This window comes from Ambystoma mexicanum, chromosome 3q, assembly GCF_040938575.1.
Source record: "Ambystoma mexicanum isolate Mex_15411 chromosome 3q, UKY_AmexF1_1, whole genome shotgun sequence".
In the NCBI taxonomy this organism is placed as follows: Eukaryota; Metazoa; Chordata; class Amphibia; order Caudata; family Ambystomatidae; genus Ambystoma; species Ambystoma mexicanum.
In genome coordinates, this window is record NC_090926.1 from 1,269,927,737 (window position 1) to 1,269,953,895 (window position 26,159).

The 26,159-nt window shown below is 45.0% G+C and overlaps 1 protein-coding gene across 18 annotated transcripts in view; it reads right to left on the reverse strand.

Annotated features, from left to right (window-relative positions):
* The window catches only part of CACNA1A (calcium voltage-gated channel subunit alpha1 A), a 2,932,691-nt gene that overhangs the window by 1,228,038 nt on the left and 1,678,494 nt on the right, over positions 1 to 26,159 (reverse strand). For all 18 annotated transcript variants that reach the window (XM_069604327.1, XM_069604317.1, XM_069604315.1 and 15 more), the window contains one exon: positions 573 to 679. In XM_069604327.1, coding sequence (XP_069460428.1) covers positions 573 to 679 — 107 coding nt within the window. The remainder of the gene's footprint in view (positions 1 to 572; positions 680 to 26,159) is intronic.

Here is a 26,159-nt window from a genome sequence, read left to right on the forward strand (position 1 = left end):
CATGGCTGTCAAATAAGCACAATTTTGCAACCAGAGCAGAAATCCTTACAAGGAGATGATGATACATGCATTCTTCTGTTAATTCTGAGCTTTTTCTTTCTATTGTGTGTTTGCAGAATTCTTTCAGAAATTATGTTCCTTAGAGAACTCATATTGGTGCAAAGCTCATTCTTAACGGTAACATTCAAGACATTCTAACAATTCTAAAGGTCTCATGCCAGGAAGGATACGTGAGCACAGCAGTCAGGGGGAGGGGCGATGATCCCTACTAGGTATGAGCAGGTTTGGATTAGCAGGTTGGGCAATCCTCAAATGACTAACCTGCCTGGTGGTAGAAAAGCAAAATGGAAGGTATGGATGACCAGACACACTGGCCGATAAATCATGCATGAAGCAATCAAGGACGGAGGACCATTCTAGGTTGTCAGTCAAGCAATCAAGGGGATATCAGAGAGCATGGCACAGGCTGGTGGAGTAGGGGCAAGAAGACGGAATGGTGTAAGAGTACAAATATGGCAGGAGAAGAGATGTGGAGACAGCCAGGCAAACAAGAGCAGATCTAAAACACTTACGTGAAAGCGAAGGCTACCAGAGCCCCACTGACCACAATGAAGTCCAGGATGTTCCAGAGGTCACGGAAGTAGGCGCCTTGGTGTAAAATGAGACCTAGATCCACCATCTGTAGGAGTGACCAAAAGAAAGAGGCAAAGGTGAGTGAGCATTCATGGCAGTTTCTTGCCTCACTTCTGTGGGCTGCATTGAGGAGGTCATGCTCACTGTAAAGCTTGTCAGGCCACTACCAGGTGGAGAGTCACACAGGCCTTCAATCAGTGAAATTAGAGAAGGAAGAGGAAGGGCGGACTATGAAGACTCACAAGTGTGTCTTAACCATTCTCCCGCTCTATTAGTGGCCACCTCGTCACAAGTTCTTTGGTAGCCCCTACTGCTGATGTTCTGGATGGTTCTTTGGTTCTTCTTCGTCTCAGTCCTCTCTGATCTAACTGGTGAGATAGTAGAGACTTCACAATAACACACAGTAGTAGTTTCGGATTCTAAGGGAGAAGGAGTCAATTGGGTCAAGGGTTCTGGGAACAAGGGTATAGGGATGTTTTTCACAGGATGGTAGTCCTTATCCCCATGAGGGGAGTCTCTCCCTAGGAAGTCCTCAAGCATTTTGACCACCCTATGAAGACTATTGGGTAGCAGCCTCACCTCCCTAGTCTCATAGGGAAGGGCTCCACTCTGGGGAGAAGTGTTGAGATCCTGTGAATCATCACACTGCCTACACATTAATGAATTATGTGTGAAATAACAGGCAAGCAATAAGCATTAGCGCCCACAGTTTGAATGAGTTTTACTTGAGGGTCAAGCCATGAAATATGGGTACACAAACATACTATGCTGAGCTCTCTGCGCAGGCATTCACATCTCACAGTGGTTTACAAGGAGGGTAGCGAAACAAGCAGTAACACATATAATGCAGCCAGGTCCAGTGATTGCTTACTGCCTTGCGAGAGTCAGGTCAAGGGGGAACATGCGGATGCTTTCACTGACATCAACCTTGGGGGTCATTTCTGTGCCTCAGTCTCACTGTGTCTGCTTTGGAAGCTCCTGCATTGGAATTTCTAAGCGCGTGTGCGTCTACAAATAACAAACCCTGGTGAAAGTATTTCTTGTGGTTTTGGAATGGGCCTTCGGGAACTTCTTGTTGTTTTTTTAAAATAGAATTTTATTGAAGATTGGGTCAGGCCCAGCAAAATACCTTTCAAACAAACAGTGTCAAGTTGAACCTCACTGACCATATAAAAAAGAAAATGGCAATACAAATAATCATGATAACAATCTTAATTCAAGGAATCGGCCTCTGAAACCTGGAAGGCTTTATGACCATCCATCCCTGCCTCCCTCTCGGTGACATTGTTTTTACAGGGAACAAAGCAGTGACGGTAAACAAGTGTACTCTCATGAACATTTCATAAGGGTGACAATCATTCATGCAAGGTTGTATCTTGTCTGGGCGTTAACCTCTCATATATGTTACATTGAGTTAGTTCTAGGTCTGTACTTTTCTTTTTTTTTTCTTAGCCATCCACCCTTCTCACTTTCCCACGTCTCCTTTCCCTTATCTTTCAGCCCTATAATAGTCTAAGAAAGGGACCCACTAAATATCTACATACGTATGGGTTTCCAATAATGCTGCCTTGAGACTTTCCATTTCATATATTTTATGGGCTTTATCTAACATTCAAGCTTCATGGGGAGATGGCTTATTTTCCAATGCATCGTGAGGCACACCAGTGCTGCCAGGAACATGTTTACTGGCATATGTGACAACAATATGTCTTGCCTGGTTTCTACCCCAAACAAGATCAACAGGGTAGATTGTTCTCTGTGAATCCCATCTATGGCATGTATCCAACCCAAAATGTCCTTCCCATAACGTTGCGCCAAGGGACAGCTCCACTACTGGTACCGATAGTCGCAGACAGCGGTACACCCCCTTTAGCAATTGAGACTCAAACTTGGGTACATTTTCGCTAGCCTCTGGGGGTTTAGGTGCCACCAAATAATGACCTGCTGTTATGGATTTTATATAGAACAGCTATCTTCGAGGACCACACAGCCCAAGGGTATGATCCAGCGGCTTCAGTACCTCAAGTCACATACCGAGTACCTAGAAAATAAAATCAGATGAAATAACCTCTGTCTGTATGGTCTCCCTGAGTAACCATAATCTTACTCTATAAATTCCTTCCTTCAAGCCGCAGTTACCCTGGCTACCTCTTGAGAAAAGAAGAGGTGTTTGCCTTGCCAAAAAACCTGCTCATGTTCATTAATTACATCCAGGACTTCCTTTAGCTGAACATATTCCAGGAACACCATAATGTTGCTCCTTAGTCATATTCCACGAACACCATAATGTTGCTCCTTAGTTTTCTTTCTTTATTTGATGTCAGACCTGATGCCCCCAATGAACAGTGCAGCATCTGACTTCAGAGCAACAACTTTTAGATTGACGGAAGAGACACAGTGCGCCTCATTACAAAGAGTGAGGACCTGTAATGAACGGTGTGGGTAAGGGACCGGCACCGTTCATTACGGGCCGCACTATTACAAAGTCTGCAGCGGGTCAGACCAGGCGTCCTTAGCAGGACCCGCTAGCAGACCAGGATGCTAACAACGGGCCCGTCATTAACGGGCCCGTTGTTAGCATCCTCCCCATTTCCATTGAGCCCTATGTGGGCTCAAATGGGAATGGGGATTTACCAGGTCCTGGTCCCGGGAAAGGGAATTACCGGGCCCTCCAAGGTCGGAATGGGCCGGTAATTCCCTATTTGTGGAACCCGGACCCGGTATGGGGGTAGCCATGCCGCTAAACGCGGCATGGCTACCTCCATTCTCGTAATGTACTGGATCTTGCCAGTTAATCTCATTTGCTATCAGGACACGACCAAACTCTACAAAATCTAGGACATAGATATGCTTGACTCGTCTGCATTCAAATGGCCTTTGATAGACAGCTGATCCATGTGTACACCCCATCCTGTCAGGGATGAATCTGTTATTACCGTCTGTTGAAACGGGGCGTCATGTAAGGCGGCAGGCAAGATGTGCAGTAACAAACACTCTGTCTGCTGTGAGAAACCAGAAGATGTCTCACCCACTCGTCCCTAGGGATCTGTTATCCAGGTGGCCAGGACATGGCCATCGCTTTTGGATCCAGTTCCTGGGGTTGGACCAGTGCCTGAGGATCACCTGGGAGAGGGGTCTTCGGGGAGTGGGACATCGGATGGTGAGGGGCAGTATCCCCTTCCCTATGACACCTTTACCCCATCCTACCAAGTAGGATATTTAGGAAGTCTACCCCCCTTTTACAACACAAACACTTTAATACTGACAGCGGGCTCTAAGGGAAAACAGACTAAGACCTGAGCCGTGTACACAACATGTCCCAATACTATGGTCAGGCGAGGTCAGGCAATTATCGACAATCATTCATACCTGACTTCCATTAAACTTGCCGACAGGGATACAAGGCAGAGCACGAGAGCACACTATGAGCTAGGAAAAACACACAAGGAAACAGCAGACAAGAAAGATGGCGAAAGACGGCGAAACAGAAAGGGAGCACAAGGAGGGACGTGCCCTTGACCTTTTCGACAAGGAACCGTTGCTTTTTATGAGTCCTTGAGATTGGAAAGCATAAAACCCGGAAAACAGGTGGAAGAATCCTACATTGTGTGTCGGAGATACCCGGGGCCCTGCTGCATCAATAATCAAGGTGGAGAGCATCAGCAACCACCGTGGTACTGTCCTTGGCTGCAAGAACAAAGCAGCGTTAGCGAAATCAGCACAGCCGGTGAGTTGGGGAGACTGATACAAGACCTGTCTGCATAGCGACAGTATAGCGAGCGTGGGAACGAACATTGCATAGCGAGCGTGGGAACGAACATTGTTAAAATGCACATGATAAGAGACGCGAGTTTGTTTGTTTGTCTATTTATTTGTATTGCGCACCAGACCCAAAGATATCAGGGTGCAGAAGTAACAAGGAAGTTCACAGCTTTGGTTACAGAAATCAATGAACATGGCAAGCAGAAATAAGATAAATTAGGCAAATGGTTACAGAGATAAGTTAACAAAGCAGGCAGACATGGGATAAGTTAGGCACAATAGTAACAATTAGACGTCAACACTAAGTGGCAACAATTTCCAGGACTATGTACCATGTGGTGATGGAGGCAGGCCTTAGTGGTCTGTAGTCATGAGCCAATTAATACAATAAGAACTGAAGTTTTGATATGATTGATCCGCACGGAGTGAGGGAGGTAATGAATTCCACAGTTGGGCCGCTTTAACGGAAAAGCTACTGCCCCCCACCTTAGACAATTTAATCCTGGGAATAATGAGGCAATTGGAGTTGATAAGTCTCAAAGGTCTAGTGGATGTCCTTCGATGGAATCTCTCCGAGAGATAGCTGGGCGCAACGTTATTCAGAGATTTGTGAATAAGTGACATAGTTTTCGACTGGATTTTGTCTTTAGTCGAAAGCCAGTTGTTTTGACGCCTAATCTCCGAGATATGATCTCTCCTGGCTATGCCAAGGGCCGCTTAGGGCGTTATTTTGTAGCGTTTGGATTCTCTTGATGATATATTTGTTAGAATCAATGTAGAGGGCATTACAGTAATCCAACCTGGACAAGATGAGGGCTCTAGCCAGGGTGATGCAACTGTTATTGGAGAGAAATGGTTTGCTGGTCCTGATAAGTTTACAAGTGTACACGGTAGCGGAGGCCAGGGTATTCACTTGTTTCGAGAAGGTGAAAGTGGAGTCAAGGTAAAAACCTAGAGTTTTTACCTCGTTGGCAACTTTGAGAAGGTTGCCATCAATTATGAAGAAAGTATATTCATTACCTCATTTTTTGAGGTTAGTGGGGTTACCCAGGATGATAAGCTCCGTTTTGTTATCATTCAGGCGGTATCCAATCAAAATCTCAACAAAAAAAAAGTCGAATGACAATAATCTCGAAAAATAAATATCGAAAAAAAAAATAGTCGAATTCCCTCTTTTTTTATTATATATTTATTTTGGGGTCCGGGAATAAAAAAAATGGGTAAAAAAATAAAAAAATAAATAAATAAAAGGGGGGTTAGGGGGGAACCCCCCCATTTCGAATAAAAAAGTCATTAAAAAAATTATTTTCTTTTCATTCAACCTTTTCACTATAAACCCATTCAGGCATAGAACGTGAGTTGCCATCCATGCCTTGATGATGAGATGAGAAAGTGGGAGGAGGATCTGAGTATCATCTGCATAGTTAGTGTAGGTGATAACAAGATGGTCCAGATCGTCGAAAAGGGGCTTAGTGAATATGTTATACAATGTAGGAGAAATGCAGGATCCCTGGGGCACCCCACAGATAATAGGGATAGGGTCTGTGGCAGCTGAGGGGGAGAAGACCCTCATGGTCCTGTCGCTTATGAACGACTCTATCCAGACTATAGCCTCCTTAGAAAAGTGGGCGGCAGAGTCAAGATGGCTGCATAAGACCTTATGGTCCACAAGGTCAAAGGCTGCCGAGAGGTCGAGAAGGAGCAGAAGTGCTGCTTTCCCCTTATCCCTCAGGTTGTCGACTTGGGCCTTCAAGTGAAGTTAAACTGCGGATGAGTGATTGAACTTTAAAGCAAGCTACAATACCTTTGAGAGAGTGGTCCGGCACTGTGTGGGTGCTCAATCGAAGGTCTCTGTAAGGTATCCAGCTGACGAGTAACGAGAGTAGATAGTAGATAAATTTGATCCGAGCGCGGCGAAGGGAGATCATTTCAAAGTAAATAATAAACCTGAATCAATGTGGTCCTGCGACAGGTCAAGCAAAATCCTACGCAAAGTCAAAAGTCTTCGATTTGGATGAAATGGAGAATGTTTGGAAAAAAATACACGTATCTGGTCTGCGCCCGGCAGAGGAATACCAATTGAAGATTTTGTGTTAAAGTGGGTCTGAGCCCGGCAGAGGGGGACCCGGGGTGAACAGTGAATCACCCAAGACATTTTGGATTAAAGTCGGTCTGAGCCCTGTGGAGGGGGACCCTGGGTGAATCGAAAATCACCCAAGAAGTTGTACATGAGAAGCCTGAGGAGAAAGGAACTTTTTAATGTTTGTTTATCGTATCAGGCCCTCTGAAGTAAGAGACTTTGAATGTCAAAGAGACTTTGGTACAGAAGGTCCTGATACTGAGATTTAAACTGCATCCTCGTGCTAGAGAAGGCAGAGACTGTGCTAAGATTGAGTGTGCCACCTAGGACTGCGTTATTATTTGATGTTCGTAGATTGCTCCCATCTTTAGGATTAGGAGTTTTTCAAACCCAGTTGAAGATCAATAAATACCCTTGATCTGTCTTACTGTTTGATACCATGCCTTCATTACACAGCCCATGTTCCTGTGACAATCTGTCTCAGAGGAATACTTGTAAAGGGCTCATCTGGAGCCTGCATTGTGCGATTAGTGGAATACCTACTGGCTGCATACATTTACCGACAGTTAAGCTGTCGCCTGGTTTGACCACTGTGAGTATAGAATTGAGTCTGCCCTTTCCTGCGATGGCCGGGCTCAGACTCTGTTGGTGTTGAAGTGTGCCCCCAAGAAAAGTAAATTGTTGGATGGCTGTTGTGATGAATCTGATGATCTCATCACTCCTTTCTCGGAGGTAGCCTCTCCTCATATGGCCAGGGGGACAGCAGCCGCTACCTGATACTGACCTACTGACCCTACAGCAGCTATGAGGGAGGATCACATGAAGGGAGGCAACCCTCATTGGGGAGTTTGGCATCATCAGATGAGACCAGGCATCCCAATTTTCCCTTGAGGGATGTCTCCTCCATTCCTTATACCTTAATGGCATATTGTGGTAACCCCCTTCAACCTCCTATAAGACTTGCTGATAGCATAGCACAATATCTTGTAATAACAAAGTCTGACCATCAATCTCATATAATTATGTCCTTTAAAGATACTGGGATGAGGAGGAGGAATGGAGTTATGAAGATCACTAGTGCATGGAAGCCCACGCCGTGCTCTAGTTGTTGGAAGAAGTGGCACTGTGGCAGGATCTGTAAATCCCCAATAGCGGATGTAGCCGAAGTAGCAGGAGGCTCCTGTTGGAAGGAGAAACAACTTGGAGAGAGCCCAGCTGTATGCAGGGCCCGCAGAAGAGAGAGGAGCAAACCGAGTGCTGCACAAGTTCAGCCGGTCCTGCCAAGGAGGAGAAGCGGGAGAACCAGAGTCCTCGTGTTGACAGAGGAAAATTGCCTCCAGACCGCGGAAGCCAGGTGAAGAGCGGAGAAAAGACGGGATGCTCTCCCGACCTACTGGAGTTTTTCAGCAATCAAAGAAGCTCGATGGATGCCGAAGCTGCCGCGCATAACCGGTGAGCCCAGCTGCGAAAGGTGGGCAAGCCAAGGCTCTTCACGGCAAGTGCATCGCACCGTGCAATAGGGCGGCAAGCCCTGCAGAAGTGATTAAGAAAGGGTCAACCTGGATATTAAAAGCAGGGCAAAGGCTGAAACACATAGTTTAATATGACCCGCACCTGAAATTAAGAGACTTGTGACTCTTTTGTAACATAAAGTCCTGGTAGGAGAGAAAACGCAGCATTTGCAATACTACAATTCACACCTAAATTGTGTGACTAAAGAACCTGGCAGAGGAGTACACCAGGTGTTTCGCGAGACAAAGAATCCTAAGGAAAATCCCATACCCATGGGATTGTGAATTGAGTGAACTGTGTTAGAAAGTATATCGGGCAGAGTCAAGACTGTGAAGTAAAATTGCAAATATCAGCAAGAGAGAGCAATCTTCTTCAGCTACAAAGAACTTGGTTATATTTTTAGACTTGTGTTTTGCTGGAAAGATTCCTGGGGAAGGGAGCCATTCCCAGGAATTGTGAACACCGTTGGAGATACACGTCTTGTTGAACTTGAACATTTGTGCAATTTTCAAGCCAAAGACATAAACCTTAGCACCTTAGAGTTACCTTACAGTTACGTTTAGAATGTGCGGGCCAGAATAGGATTTCGGAAACAGGTCATTTTTCTTTGGACATCTTGCCATCGGACAGGCTATTAGTTTTGGTTGAGGTCCGGAAACACCTCCTAGAGCAGGGACAGCAAGGTATTTTCCAACCATCTTATTATTCGAATAACAACCAACTTGACTCCTCTGTGTTCACATCTCATTCCTGGTTCGTCACACTGTATACACAATTTTTTGTAATTGATGGTGAATCCAAGGCACTCCAAGGCACCTGTTGAGTTGCTCCCTGCCTTGTGGTTGCTCTCACAGAAAAATCGTTGTAGACTGTCACAACAACCCGATGGTCGCTGTGGCACAGGTGGAAAAATAGACACTGACTGATCCACAACTCTTCGCAACATTCTTCAAGTTTATTTCCACGCACGTCAAATAGTATGCATTCCAAATGGATTAGACGAAGCTTGCATTGCAACCCTGTTTCTCCCCTGATCCTGGGTAAGACGCTAGTTTCCTACTTTTCACCCCTGAGCCCCTCCTCGGTATTTCCTTTTGGTGTTATTTCTCTTACCTTCTTCCATACTGCTTGCTCACGCATACCGGACCTCGACTTCCCTGTGCCTCCAATTTTGTTACAGCGCTTTGCACACATTATAGGGGGTCTTATTCATATAACTGCTGCATGCACCATCCGCTTGTTCCCCCCTGATCATCCTCGTATGCTGCATGCATCTATACTAACTACCTTTATCTATTATTGGAAGAGTTGTTATCATATTCCTCTTCCCTCCATCTCTGTATATTCATACTGGGGGATTTCATTGGACTTACAACCACGATTTGGTCAGTTCTGCTTTTGTTTGCTGGTATCTAAACACACATCCTGGATTCTGTACAACATCTGCCAGGTGCTGTCAACAATAAGAGGGTTTTTGTGCCAGTGTGGCTGTTCCCTCTGATCTGGGACGTATTCCGGCCATTCTGCCGCTGTGTCTTTCCTGGACCTTTATAGGGGGACATTGTGGAAGTGGGCCAGGTGCACACTTACCTCTTCAATGACAAACTTTGTGGTATATCCAAAGCAACTAAGAGTATCAAGAAGACATCACGCAAGGAGTCGGATTCAAATGACTCAGGTGAGAGTTTGCAACATCATCAGAATCAACCAGAAATGGTGTAAATGCAGCATTTAATCGATATTGTGCAAAGTTTATCAGCCAAAGTCCAATCTTTAAAGGCAGAAAATGCCACGTCGAGGCACATTATTACAGCATGAGACTCAATCTACTGAAGCACCGGTTCGGTGCTTGCCTTGTGGCAATTTTGATGGGACACTGAGTCGTCTAAATGAGCTTTTGGATGCATGCACTGTCCACTTTCTATTCAGACACCACATTTGATACAGATAAGGCCAAGATTGTTTTCATGGTCTCAATCATCTCAGGGAATGTTCTATCATGGGCTAATCCGCTAGTGAATAATCATTGTCAGTAAACCTCTGAGTCTAAGTGAGGCTCCAGAAACTGTTCCAGCAAGGTAGACAATCCCCGCGAGAGCGATAGGGATCTGATCCTGTCTGGTGAAGCATTTTCTTGTGTAGGGTTTAGTATTGTTAATGGGATTTTGATGACTATGGCGGCCCAATAAATGGGTATTGGCTGCTCAGGAGCTTGTTGCCCCCCAGAACCTTTTGATGTTTGAACTGTGTCCTGGGGTGGGGGGTGATTAGTGTGCACTTGGTGGTTTTTCAAGCCCTGTCGTCAGAGTTTTTTACCTCGCTGGAGTATTCTATTTTTCAGTCTTTGACAATGTAGTTGACCGTACCCCTTTTTTTTTTCTTATTGTTTTTCGTGTTGTTGCGGACTTCACGGTTGTCGTTGTCCCTGATGTGGTGCTCGGCGAAGGTGTCAATGACGGGGTCTTTTGCTTTCCATCTCTTGATGATGTCGTGGTCGGTATCGTCAATGGGGCCTGTGCTTTCCGCTCGTCAACAACGTTGTGAACGGTGTCGTCAACGGGTTTTGGAGGACAAGTGCATCATCGTAGATGCATGTACTGTCATAGGTGAAATTCCGTGTACTGTGAACGTGATGGTAGCCTTTACCGTGGATGGCCCTGCCATCGACGAGATGAGACTAGATACAATATCCGCCATCGGCGAGCCTGCAGACGGTGAGAGCATTTCTGTCACCATTGCTGGCAGTGCTGATTTATCTATCATCAATGTACTTTTCCATGCCGTGGATAAGGATATTAAACCTCTTTTGTCTCTCGGTGATCGTGTGTGGGTGGAATGCGCTGCTGAGGCCTGCCCTTCTGATTTTCTCTTCTTAGAAGATGGGAGGCACTTATCTTCTGACCTTGTCCTCTTAGGAGAATAGATGTTATCACTCCTGACAGCTGACAAACTCTTAGAGGACGTTGCCTCAGATCGGGGGTGCCTCCCCTCATTTAACCAGCATAGTAGACGCCTGTACCTATCTCTAAGTGTTATAGCATTAAAGTAGCTGCAGATGTCGCAGTCTTCCCGCACACGGTTGGGGTAGAGGCAATTAATGCACTTGCTTGTCCCCTTCATAAACATTCTTCATGCCACAGGTTTGTCATGGTTTAAAAATGGATTTCCTAGCCTTCCCCTCCATGGAATTTCTTTCTGATGCTTTTTTTAAAATAGTCTTCGCCATGAAGATATGGAAATAACGTATGTGAAGAAGTACCCAGCTTCCTTCTCCAACTTCGTATACAACATTCGTCAATGGTTCAAAGCTATTGTGCCACTCTTGCAGCTTTGGATGAAGGTTCTTGAGTAACAATGAATTCAACAACTTCAGTAAACTGGTGTACAGTTCTTACGTGCACAGGATTGACTTTGATAGAGTTCCCTCTATGCGCTTCGGTAATAGTTGTTCTGGCTTACGCTTCTACGACTTGTACAGCTTCTGCTTCAGCCGTTAATGTGTTGCAAGCTGTGGACCTTCTACTGAAAACAAAATTAGCCGTAAGCGATTTCATTTCACTTTTGAACTGCCACTTCAAAGAGAGATGCAATCCCACCTTTCAGTTAGCACTCAGCCTCCAATGTATCGGGAAACATTGTCTCATGCGTTCAGCCCCTTTAAACAATACTTGCAAAGTTAGTTTAACTTCAATTAAGCTACCGGCAGCGTTCTGCATTTTAACAGGAGCCACACGACTACTCAGCAATAAAGTATTGCTGATGTTAGGGAAAAGAAAAGCTTTTCATTACACGCAAGTGTTTCATATAAGCATATGTTACTTTCCCATTGATAACTTCTACTTGCTTAGATGTCAGAGCAGTGTAACCTGGAAAGACTTCCTGTCACTTCCAGTGCTGCCACAGCTATATAGGTTTTGTGAGCACAGGACCAACTGAGGGTCCGCAGGTGAAATCTGCCACCTCTCTACTCCATCGTCCCTCCTTGTGAACTGCTGGCTACATGATCTGCTTCATCTGCTACTGCTGACCTTCCAGCTCCTGCCTCAGTTTCTTTCTACTGCTCCTCCCTCCTGCAGCCTTTTATGCCCCTCAGCTGGGCTAATTAGTTTCAGGTACAGGCCCTTGGATTAATTGCCTGACCGTGTCTAGAGTCATTAGGCTTGCCTCCCTGACCTGGACTCTTACATGTCTCTTCAGCCCTCTCTTCTTCTTCTTCTTCTTCTCCTTCTTCTTCTCCTTCTTCTTCTTCTTCTTCTTCTTCTTCTTCTTCTTCTTCTTCTTCTTCTTCTTCTTCTTCTTCTTCTTCTTCTTCTTCTTCTTGGGACTTGTAGTTTTATTTAGGAAAATGTGATTTCTCTGATTCTTCTAAAGATTTTAAAATGGATTTTCAGTTTTTATTAAAAGAGGAATTATAAGGTTTAGCCCTTTTAGAAACATAAGGGGAATAAAAGGTCACATGCACATTGTTCCTTTTGGAATACCGTTGATATTGAGGAGGATATGGTGTTTTAGGGCTATACAAGAATGGTTCTGGAAAGTTAACAACTTTATACCTTTTAAGTCCAGATTTTATCGGTTTGCTTTTAATCCTAGATTGACATTCATCTGCATGACAAGATGCGATAACCACTCTGGCGAGCATTTTACTATCATCCCAGAAATCATACCATGTCTCACCCTGTGACATTTCCCCACCTCCCTGGGCCTGGTCTCCACCCAGGTGATGCTCCCGCAGTACACCACCCCCAATTTTGGGATCAGGAAGCGCCTGCCCTTTCCTGGCCATCTGGGAGGAGACTGAAGGCATGGTTTTAATGGGGGATCAGCAGGATTCTCCACAATAGGCTCTTCTGGGCATGCCCCACTATAGAAAAAACTTAACATGCAGCCTCAGGAGTCCATACCTAAAAAATGGAGCCAGCCCCATTCAAAGGCCCTCTCTGAAGGCCCATGATGCCTGTCTGGATCAATCTGGTTTAGAACGCTGCCTAGTCAACCTTGCCCCCTGTCTCCTCCCTATCAAACTGCTGGACTACCCTGATCCTCCATCCATCCACTGCCGCAGGACCACTGGTGTTCAACAGCCTGACACCTACGTACTGCACAACAGGAGGCAAGGTAAACAGATTACTGTAACTGCATATAGCACTCGATGTACTGATCACTTCGCCCATGCACTTCCCTGCCCCCATTCCACCACCCACCCCATTCCTGCCACCGCACTATTGTTCTCTCAACATAATAATCTCTGTGCTCCGTTCCGAGGCCTACACGCATGTGACCACGATACCCCATGCAAGCTAGCCGACTCTTGCTAACACCACCATTTCACCTCAGCGTGACTCACATGCCAACACTAACATACTGACACCTCCTAGCACTACCTACCACCCTCTCTGCCTCCAGATAACCCCTTCACCACACTACTACTGCAACCCACACCACGGCCCTATGTCTGACCGCCTCCGCCCCTGCAAGGGAGCACAGCGAACATGCAAGGTTTGTTCTCGCACCTCCGGAATGGCCCTCAACTCTCCCACATCACTCCACCTACTGTTTGCAAATCTCGACACCTAGGCTTTCCTCTTGCACCACCAGCCCTCACCCACTTCCACTTCCACCTCTAATTCCCCTCCACACACACGTTGATCATGCCCAAAACCAATCCCACCCCAACATCATCTGAGCATTAAATGCCTGCTCACTTGGCGCTCATGCTACCCTTATACATGACCTTATTGCTGAACATCATTTAGACTTCCTTGCTTTCACTGAATCCTGACTTCACAATATGTCAGGCCCACTTCGCTCTCTAGCCATTCCACATAGCTACTCTATCTTCAGAGCAGACCGCTCCAACACACCGGGAGGGGATGTAGCCCTCACTGCCAAATGATCCCTGCACATCAGACAAAGTCTCCCTCCTTCTGTACTTGGCTACGAAATATTGATCAATAAACTGACCATCAACCGCCAAACCACTGCCAACCTCCAATTCCTCGATCAACAGCCCAATTCACAGAACTATCCTGAGTCAGACATACCGCTTCTTCTCACACCCCTATCAAACCAGTGACTTAGCTCATCCTATTAGGTGATTTCGATCTGGGCTCTATTGACCCTGCTGACACCAAAGCCTATGCGCCTGCCAACTCACTTGCAGATATGAATTTCACCCAGCATCCCCGGCACACTAAAGGACGAATCCTGGATTAGATCCTCACCACAAATGTCTCCATCTTTATTTCGGACACTAGCCCACTACCCTGGTCCGGCCATTCCATGATTGAGTTCATCCTATCCAACCCCCTCCCCACCCTGAAACCTACCTTACCCTCATCCCAACCCTAGCCCACAACACACGTAAGCTTACTGAGGAAACACTTGCGCCCACACTACCTTTGCTACTCACCACCATTATCCCCACAAGTAAAGATCCACAAACCCTCACTGATCTTTACAATCACAGCCTCCGTAACGCTATGGACCTGCATGCCCCCCTCAAACCCGAAATACGTAAAACACACAAACCAGCCAATATTTGGGTCACTGAAGATTGTATTGTAAAAGAGCTCTTGAGCACTCATGGAAGAAACATCCTATCCTCACCAACCTGGAACCAGGGCCGCCAAAACCTATAGCTCTTATCTCATTAAATGCCAATTCCTACAATACTCAAATCAGCAATGCCAGCTCCAATTCTATAGAACTCTTCTCTATACTCAAAGCTTGAAACTCCCCCCTCCCCGCCCCTGACCCTTGCCAGGTTCAGGCAGACAAGGTTTGGTGTACCACTAGCCAGACTGTCCTACCTCACAAAATTGATACACTGAGAGATAAAATCACTGCTAAAATAGCCCAACTCACAATGATACCTCCATTGATGAATGCGCGGATGCCCTACTCTCAGGCCAAACAAACCACACTCCCCCTTTAAGTTTCTCCCAAGTGTCTCAGGTAGATGTACTCAAAACCTTTTTGTACACTCAAACCATCTAATTGCAAGGGAAATACCTGCCCAGCCCACATTTGTTAAACAATGCGCCACAAGTCTGACCTCTACTATCACAGATGTTATTAACGCCTCCTTTTCATCCAATTATATCCCTACCTGCCTCAAAGCAGCCTGTATTACCCCACTCTTAAAAAACCTTCTATTGACTCCTCCTTTCCCACTAACTACTGCCCCATCACCTCTGTGCCTTTCCTCCTCAGAATTCTGGATTGCGTGGCTTATTCCCAAATCCAACTCTACTTAGACCAACATCACTTGTTGGGTGTAGGACAATCCGGCTTTCACCCCAAACACAGAACAGAAACAGCCAACATAGACCTAAGAATCCAGCTAGACGCCATCCACGACTCTGGTAAGCTTTCCATCCTTCTCCTTCTCGTACTATCTGCAGCTTTCGACCATGTTGACCATGATATACTCTGCCAACACCTTTCCACCAACTTTAATTTTTCCCTTGAAGCTGCCACCTTGATCAAAGCCTTCCTAAGTGATCAAAAGCTCCCTATCTGAGCCTTCATCAGGGACTTAGCAGCTGACCCTCATAGCTGTCCCTCATTCATTTCCCTGACCTTTTATAACACCTAAACCAAGCCCTTATTTGACCTTGTAGACACCCTCAGCATTCTCTACACCAAATTTGCAGTGACACCTAGATCCTCCTCCCTAACACAGTAAGCTACCAACACGAAACTGAGGCCATTAACATGATCTATAGCATCACTCAGAACGGGATGGCCTCCCACAATCTATTTTCTTATTTATTTATTTATAACTTTTCACATTCAATAAAAATATGCATTTTAATTCAATCGTTTCTAAATTATTCACTCTTATCACAATAATACAATATATTATTACTAAGAAATTGTCAGGAATCGAGGGTGGAAGCTGTGGGATCGATGGACGTTCTAGTCCTACCCATCATGGCTGCCTCCACTATAAATCTAGGCCCCGCCTCCAGCTCGGCGCGTTGTATCTGTGTATTGCCTACACTTCTACCAGCGCTCAGAGTTGCTCGTAACTTTCTTTCCGAGTTTTCCTTCACGCTCTCGTTTTCGGCGTGAGCTTGTTTTTTCTCCTTCTGTCCGCTCTGTGTTTTTTGTCTACGTGGGTTTCGTAACCGACTATCTGAGTTCTGCCTTTCTCTGCTCGCGATCCCTTTCGCGCTCCGCTCCTTGCTTACCTCTCTGTTTACTTTTTCTCCGCTTGCGAAACCCTTCGCACTCTGTTCCTCGCTCTGCCTTCCTGATACCTTTTTCTCCGCTCGCAATCCCTTTCGCGCTCCGCTCCTTGCTTACCTCTCTGTTTACTTTTTCTCCGCTTGCGAAACCCTTCGCACTCTGCTCCTCGCTCGGCCTTCCTGATACCTTTTTCTCCGCTCGCGATCCCTTTCGCGCTCCGCTCCAGGCTTACCTTTCTGTTTACTTTTTCCCCGCTTGCGAAACCCTTTGCACTCTGCTCCTCGCTCTGCCTTCCTGAAACCTTTCTCTGCTCGCAATCCCTTTCGCATTCCGCTCCTCTCTTAGCCTACCAGTTAACCAGTTAACCAGTTCTCTGCCAGCGAAACCTTTCGCACTCTACTTCTCGTTGTTACCTTCCTGTGACTTAAACCGCTTGCGGCTCCTATCAGTTTCTGTGTCCGAGGCATCTGGCACTCCAGACATTCTACAGTGTCCTGACTTTGGAAAAAGCCCTCGCCTTTCGATCCAACATTCCTGAATCTTCATCATTTCAGCCTGGGAGTACCTGCCTTATACCACTCCTTAGCTTGCCTGCAGATCTTCATTCAAGGGTTTTTTCTGCCGTTCCGGCTTTTTCCCTTGGGCACCGAGGCTGGCCCACTGGGAGCCCCCAACGGCATGGTTCCACTACTGCCAAGGTGGCCTCCGGAGGGGCCAGACCTTACTTGCACGATAAGAAGTTTAGAACACCTAAGGATCTTATCTCTACCAAGAAGAAGGAACGTCCCCGAATCCGGACTACGGTAAAGGACTCAGTATCAGAAGATTCAGGTGAGGAGAAGGGGGAGGTGGAGCCGAAGTCTGACAGAAATACAATTTTTTCTTATCCATTGATGGCACCAACATACCAATCTCGAAACATGTCAAGATGCTCAGACTCTATCTGGACGCTGAACTCTCCATGACCAAACATGTTAATGCCCTGTCATCCTTCACAGCATACACCTCCAAACGTATCACCCTGAGCAGACAATTTCTCACCCTGAATAGCTGCTTGAAAGACATCATAAACAACAAACTGGACTACTACAATGCACTTTTCAAAGGCATCTCTGCCAAAAACCTTGCCAAACTACAACTTCTTCAAAACAGAGCACTCTGAGCAGCCTCAGGCTTAAGACGCTCAGACCACATCTCAGAAACCAGGCTTGATGTCCATTGGCTCCCTATCAAAGCCTTCAATACACTGACTATCACACACCGTTGTGTATTCAAAGAGGCTCCCCACTACCTCAACAACAGCATATGATATGATATGATAGGTTATTTATAACGCGCTTAATACACTGAGGATCCTAAGCGCGTAGCCGGTGATCGAACCAGTGTTGCTCCGTGTCGTCTTGCTTCCAAGGCGAACACGTTGCCTCTGAGCTATCCTCCTGAGACATCACCACTAAAACCCATGTGTGCCTGCTATGCTCTTCCTTCAGCCTTGCCCTGTGCACCCCGAGATTCAAAAGTAAAATGGCAGGTGGTGCGAGGTTCTGCGTCACAGCACCTACCCTCTGGAACTCTATCCCACCTAACATAAGAAATGAGCGCTCCGATTAGACATTCAGAAAACTCGTTAAAAAATGGTTATTCAACAAATACGACTACGCTTCTGCTACCTTGTTTGTAAGACTTTGACTTACTTTTCCTGCATTTGTACAAATGCTGCGATACCCTCCGGTCTGGGCATTCCATAAATGCAATAAATAAACATTAAAAAAATAAAATGGAAATTTAACCCTACCTTACTAAATGACTCCGTCATTCGCGAAGGAGATTGAGGCTGACCCTATCTTAGAGGTTTCCAAGCTTATAAAATGGGATGCATTTAAATCCTATATGAGGGGCATGCTAATATCTAAATCGGAGGCATTAACAAAAAATGAGGAGAGAACATCCTCTCAGTGAACTTGAAGGCACCCCAGGGTATTCCACGACTTACAAAACATTAGTTTGCAGATTAATATATTGGAAGCTCCCAGGACACAGCTTACCCTGCATAAATAAAAACTAAACTTCAATGATGAGAGGAAATAAAGAGGGGCGTATCCAGGCCAGGAGGCAGAAAAGAGCAAGAGATTCAGACAAATCGTGGAGGTAAAGGGAGAGAGGGACAGAATAATACACTTGGAGAAAGAGAAGCTTTTATGGAATTTGACAAGTATTTTGCTTGACCTATCAGCGGCATGCAACGCCATTGACCGCCCTACCCTGATTGCCCAGCTTTCCTCAGCAGGCCTTTCAGGTCAAGTTCTTGATTGGTTTTTGTCTTTTTTGGCGGGGCGCTCTCAATCTGTGTCTCTTTCCCCTTTTTTCTCTCACTCGATTCCGCTGCTCAATCTGTACATTGAACCTCTCCTGGCCATAATTCACGCCTTTGGCTTTTTGTGTTACTCCTATGCCGACGATACGCAAAGTATTGGGTGGCTGGACCTAACTCAACCAGAGACGGCGGGTCAGCTGAGGAATTGCTAAAAAGCAGTTGGTGATCGGATGGCCTTAATTTGGCTTAGATTCCAAAGAGCTTGCCAATGTTTTCTTTTATTTGCAGAGATCGTCAAGATGGAAGAGAACTGGGAAGAGACACTCCAAATGCCAAGATCAACTGCTTACCAGTTGTGCCAGCAGTACGAGGCAGCAAGGTCAGCTGCAGCATCAAAGAGACCCGAGCATAACTGAGTCAACGCTGAGCCGAGCCGCTGACAAGGGAGAGATAAAGCTGCTGGTTAGAGCCGCGACCATACACGACGTTCAGGGGAACAGAGCAGTGCTGCTCCAGAAGCATCAGCGATGCCCACAAACACGCTGACCACCTAGACCATCAAGGAATGTTGGAACAGACCTGGGACACCCCTGGTGAACTTGCCTTACCGTGGGAACCTCGAAACACAAACTTGAACATTGGACATACCTGGATGCCTTTACAACAGGCCTGTGCAGACAGGCTTAGCCACCTATTTAATGCCTTTTTTTAAAAGTAACATCTTCAGGGCAGGACATAGTCATGTGGTAAAGGGTTCTCTTTGTACATACAACTCACATGAGGGGAAGATAGAGCTGGATTGGCTAGCGAAAGCAGGCACATCAGCGCAGAGGGAGTGAAATTTTAGCAAGGAACAGGAAACAGTAAGTGTGGGTTATCCAATTGGGGTCAGCAGTGGGCGTGGGCCAAGAGTAAGGAAGGAACGTTGGTGTGTGGACAGCAGTCAGTGCAAATAGTGAATGTGAAGTGAATATTATTTGGTGAAAGGAGATTGTTTGTGAAGTGGAGTGGGAGGAGAAGAGTAATAGTAATAGGAGGAGGATAGTTGCAGTAGTAGTGGGAAGAGAGTAGTGGTAGTAGTGGGAGGAGAGTAGTAGTTGTAGTGTGTGGGAAGAGTAGAAGTGAGCTGAGAGTAGTAGTAGGGTGAGAGGAGGAGTAGTAGAGTGGTAAGTGAAGAGTTAATAAAAAAACTGGAGGCAGGAGGAAGAAAGAGTGGAAAATGGTATGGACAGAAGTGGGGAGGAGTCGAGAAGTATGAAGTAAGTGGAGTAGAAAGGTCAAGGTGAGAATAAGCGTCCTTGGTTTTCGATGGCTTCAACTGAATAAGTGCAAGGCACCATTCCCTGTCTCTGGTAGAACATTAAGTGGGCTTGGTGTAGGGAATGTTTGGAAGACCCTGAGGGAGGTAAGACAGCCCCAACATTACCAAGCCATAGTACTATCTTGGGAGTAAGGAAGTCTAGGTTAGGGCAGGAATCCCAGGTGAGACAGGAGAGGTCCTTCTCTGTATACACTCAAAGACTCTGGTACTCCTCCCCATCAACATCAGACCTGCCCCCTAGCTTCTACACTTCAGGAAGGAGCTCAAGACCCTCCTCTTCCAGGCAAGGCTCCTCCCCAACACCTAGGTCCACACACCCTGCACTCACCACCCTGGCTGTGACTAGATGATCTGATCCCCACTGTTTCCTCCCCTGGTTGCCTGTGGATCCGTTGTTGACAAATTGCCTGTCTTCCTCCTGTCCTGTAATTAGCTCCTCGCTCCCATGTTTCTCTGCTCCGCCACCATGTTCTTCCACTATGATTGTAAAGCGTTCTGTTGCTTCTTGAAGCTAGGTCCGCTCTCAATAAATAACTCTAATAAGAAGAATAATAACAATACTAAAAGGGATGCTCCGAGCACCATTTTTTCGAAAACAGCTTGGCCTGAAGGTTGGCCAGAAGGTGCCTCGGATCAATCAAGACCAGTCCCTACTTGTGACTACAGGCTTGGTGTATTTTGATACCATCTGTGACAACGATCAGACCCTAACTGAAGCCACTCTACAATGTAACAAAGCTTCCATGTGTGAGGCCTCCAAAGCTCTTCTTGCAATACTTACCAAATACTATAGCTTGCAAACTGCTACTTAAAAACAGCGACTTAAAGAAGCATTAGGAATGGAAGTGGGTGGGTAGTTTTTAAAGTTTAACAGTCACAGATAACTCTTGTATAGTAAACAGGTTTGCTGCATTTGACAGAAATGTGTATACACTCAAGAATAGCATGGACATTACCATGATAGATGCCTACCAGATCATGCTGACTCCCATAGGACAGATGTAGTGAAAGAGAGATTACTCTAGAAATGATGCTCAGTGGCACGGAAAGGTCAAGCACCTGGTCCAAATGCCTATCCAATGGATTTCTTTCAGTAGTCCCCCTTCCACCTTTTTGTTCATACTATGCAACACTACCTGGAAACTGGCACAGTTCAGGGAACAACCCTAGAAGCCACAAGCACATTAATTGCTAAGCTCATTAAGGACCCATCCTAACCTAAGAACTACAGGGCAATATCTCTCATTACTGGGGATTGCAAGATCTTGGCCAAAGCCCCTGCAAAGGCGAATGGGTAATATTCTCCATCAACTGATGAATCCAAACCTGCCTCCATAGCCAAAACCAGGCTCCTATGCTTGGTCATCTTTGCACCTGAACAGTCTGAAGTGAGTTGGGGGCTGTTAGGTTGTATACAGCCTTTGACAGAGTGATCTGGAATCTGCTAACGAGGGCTCTGGCATGGCTTTGAATTGGTCCCAGATGTATCACCCTGGTAATCCTGCTATACCATAATCCAAAGGCTACAGTCTTTGCGAATAGGATCTTTTTCCCATCTCTTGCCAGCAGTGCTAGGCAAGGATTCCCACTTTCTCATTTGCTCTATGTGCTGGCTTTTGTGCCCCTACAGGAAAGCATTAGACAGAACACCATCCTTTATGGGGTAGGAAAAGGTGTCAACGTCTGTCTATGCTAACGATATTCTAATGTATTTGTCCAATCCTGATAAATCCTTCTCTCAACTCATGCAGCTTATTGGTGACTATGCTTCAATATCAGGATACTGATTAAATAAGAAGAAGACTGAGTTCATGCCTCTGACTACGATCTGTCTGTATAGTGACTTGAGGGACAAGGCAGAGTGGCAGCCAAGTAAAGTGAAATACTCAACTATACTTTTCACTATAGTCTTAAAAGACACCACTGCTCTAAATGCAGAATGTACCTTGGGTAGTTTCTCAAATATTACAGAGAAATGATCTCCCCTGTATCTCTCCTGGTGAGTTAGGGGGGAACACCATTAAATTGATTGCAACTCATGTCATAGTGTACCCTTTAATAATGCTTTCGGCCTCCTGCTCTACACCACCATTGATAAAAATGAAACACGTGTTTCTGTGGAGATGGATGGCACCTAGGATCTCCTTGATTAAATTAAAACCTGCTGAATCTCAGGTTGGTTTAGGGCTATATGACATCAAAACGTTCAGCAAAGCTAAAACCATGCACCAAGCCTATTTGTGCCTCTTGCCGAAGCCAAAAGAACATAAAATGGAGCCTGCCTCAATATGGGATGTCATCACAATGGGGGAATAACCTACCCCTACTGCCTTGAAACTAACTACTATACTTCATGCAATGCACTCAAAGAACTGAGTGTAGTTCCAAATGCGCCAATTTATCTCTGTGATGACATGCCTATATGGAGAAAGCAGCAAATCAAGATTAATGGTAGCAATGCCTTTGGGTGAGATCAGGTATTGTGTATACCATTCAGCTGTATCAGAATGGGAAGCCTATACCCTACGATCTCCTTAGCTAATATTATGATCGGCACCCAGGAGACTTTCTTGAACAAATGAAACTATTCAAAGCAATTGCTAAAAGTACCGCATTTGATTCTTTCATCACACAAGGTAGGTATTCTTGGAGACCCCTTCATGGACTCCAACATCATCATTCTTTCTCCATGGTATTCTCCTTATACTACTAATCAGAAGAGGTTGGCAAAAAGTCAAGAAGAAATGGACATTACTGACAGATGATGAATGGAAATAGGTCATAGTAAAAGCACATCGATCGTCCTCTGAGGCTAAAATAACTAAATTCTTGTTTATACCACTGCATAAACCATACTAATCTGGTCAAATTACAAAAATGTCATCCACGTTTCTGTGTTGGCCATTTGAATTAACAAAGACCACTCTGGTCCATATGATGTTTGACTGTGGAATGGTCAAGGCCTTTTGGGCCACAGTATGGCCTATGATGCAAGAAGTTGTGGAAAATATTTTGCCTCTTATAATGACTATTATTACCAAGGAGGGATGATAGTGAATAATGGCCTGGTTGACCATCTCCTAGACATTGTGATCTTCACTGCTCTTATATGTATTGTCACTAACTGGAAGGATGCCTCTTGGCTGAAATTTAAATCTGGGTGTACTCGGATTTCTGTGACTTGTGAACTGGAACATTGGAACATAGGGTGGCAAAAACTATCAACCATCCCACACCACAAATTCTTATTGCTTTGGGTGCCGTCATCGGACAACCTGTCTGAATCTGACTAGTGTCCCACAGTTGGGGTGACCCGCTTTTTCCAGTATCAAAACCAGCAAAAGGCTAATGAATCCCCTGAATGTCACCACGTTGATAACCAAGAATGGAGCAGGGCTTCTTAGTTACCTCACCCCCCAGCCCCTATTCCTCCACACCCATGCTCACTTCCATCTCTGCTAATTGTCTTTCCTCCCCCCTTGCATTCTCTGTGTTTGTTACATTCATCTCGTTTCCTTCCATCTTAAACTAACCATAAGAAAGTCGACTTTGGGACACCCTACCAACATGATATCTAGTGTACCGAATCAGGAGTAAGTCTCAGATACAGAGACACTGTAGTGGTGGTACTAAATTTGAATTAAAGCAAAAGAGGGGCTGGAGAAGACCTATCTTGCCCTAACACTATGAGGGGTTTCCATGCCTCAACAAAACTAAAGGGTGTCAGTGTCAGAATGTCCAGAAATATAAAGAGTTCTCCATCATGTGTCCAAAATCCTATCCTGACCCTTACAAGCTAAACTTAAGCAAAAGTGCTAAGGGAAAAAGTGTATCACCTGGCCATCTCTAGTCTTCTTTAATGTTACAACATAAAGTTCAAAAAGGTGCACAAATAAAGAAATGATTAAAGTTCCACAAACTCCCACAATTCTCCAAGGGAGGACTCTTCTATCTTCTACAGAGGTCCTCAGCCACTTCCTTTTCCAAAATAGCTAGCAAATTCTTTTTCTTTCCTTTTACTTCACTGGTTATGCATTGCTTCTCTCTTAGATTGTTCATGTACCACAATGTGGGTTTCCCCAGTTTTTGTTTAATCCCCAATCTCCACTTCAAATACTGTCTCTCTCAGTTAAATCTTACATAGGGACTTCCTTCCATTAGTCCTTTTATAGTTAAGGATTCTTCCTCTTTCCCTCGCGTTGTCTAACACACTTTTATTTCTCCACAACTCTTTTCCTCAGCAATCTACATTTATTCAAAGCGGGAGGTATATCTACCTTCCGATGTATCTTATGCAATCAAGGGTTCCTATCTTTTGCAATAAGGCTCCCCAAGGTTTCCCAGCTCTCAGCACAATGGGAGAAGTTCTTTCTTTCAGTTCTCTTCAGCTCTCTAGCACAGTTCTTTTCCTTGGCAAAAGGCATCTTTCCAATGAAGAGGGTATTGTCATCTTCCCCTAGCATCACACTCTCAAAGGTACTCCCTCAACCCCATGACTTACTCCACAGTTTGCAGTTATTTTACAATTCGCAATTCTTCACAGTTTACAACTCTTCCACTCAGTGAGCATGGTTCCCTTCCCCTAGATTTCACAGTCTTAAAATGCAGGTCTCCAGACTCGCATTACCTTTGGCCTGGCTTGCTCTCCTGCCAGGATGTTACAATATTTGCAGATTCAGGTTGGCCTGGTTTACTCTCCTGCCAGGGAATAGCTGTGGCATCTCTTATACCTTGTTAGGTTTTCATGGTTTTACGATATTCAGGCGGACCGTGTCCTGCATGTTCCGATGGGATGTAAAGCAGGACGCAAAGTGCAAGCTAGTTAAATACCTCAAGAGTCCCTTATAGAATAGGATGGCTTATGCATGATATAGATATGGGATACATTACTCACCGTAATCGTATTTCTGATGCTTGTATCTGCTTAGATTCACATGCTGTGCATAGGCCGACATCTAGTGGAAGCTGCAGAGTATTACAGTTTGTTTTTTCGAAACTCGAAAAGGGGCGTTGAACTAGGGTGTGCCAGTAATACTATCCCTAGTGTGACGTCCACTGTACCCATGATCCCTCACGCGTGTAGGACCCCCAGATTGTATTGTTTCTGACATGAGATAGCATGAGGAGTAGCGTGAGTACAGAGTATCCAAGCAGATAAGATAGATAAGACTACAAGCATCCATGCGCCTTCTCTCAGAGGAGAGGAAGGGCGGTCGCATGTGAATCTAAGCAGATACAAGCATCAGAAATACGATTACGGTGAGTAATGTATCCCTTCTGAAGCTTGTGGAATCTGATTCGATCACATGCTATGCATAGATTAGCGAGCAGTGTTAGAAGAATAATAATAATATCTTTAATGCGATTTAGTTTAAAAGATAAACTTTACACATATACATCTTAACAATATAGTCCATATAAAGAATAAAAACAATAAGATATAAATAGCTTCATATAAAAAACAGTACAATATAATTACATTCTCAGGATAAAATATAATTCAATATCTCTTTATACTAACATCAAATTAAGCAGCACGTACAAGTCATCCTTATCTCTTGATCATATTATATCACAGATTAAGCCTCCTTCGTAGTACCTATTTCCATGTAAGAGCAGGGCCTAGGGAAGCCATAGTAAGCCTCATAATGATATACCCAATTTGACCTCCATCTTCAGCCAGATATTATAAAGTGCAGTTAACAGTCGTATACTTTCGGTATTAACACATCGGTTCCAGAACGACATCTCCCCTATAGTCTCCCAATTGTGTACATACTTTCCCAGATGTTTTATAACATCCATCATTGCCTGGCATTCGGTGAGAACATGCTTGGCTGTCTCAGGTAATTCCTGTTTCTTACAGAGGCGACAATAACGTTGTTCTTTGGGTATCTTGTCTATTACCCCCATAGTCATCTTAATGGGAAGATGTTCTACTCTTAGGAGAAGTATAAATCTTCTGAGCCTATGGGACGGGCATAATAACAAGTATTGTTGTGGTTTCTTAAATGTGTATAGCCTAGTTTGCACAAAGTTATACTTTTTTAACTTGCGGAGATGTTCGTAATTCTCAAGCCAGTCCCATAGCTCTACCCGTCTCCCCATTAAAGCCTGCATTGCCTCCATATAAGGCCCATCTCGGTGAGTCCAACAAATGTCCTTGAGCAACAGTTCCATTTGAATTTTAAGTTCGCAAGTAGAACTTGCTTTATTGCTTTCCAGAGCAACTGTCGTCAACAAGACATTTCCGGTTCCATTCACCATTTTTAGATAGAGCCCTGCTCTCTTTTTCAATACCAGAGCTTTTAATGATATAAGTCCCAACTCAAGTCTTAGCA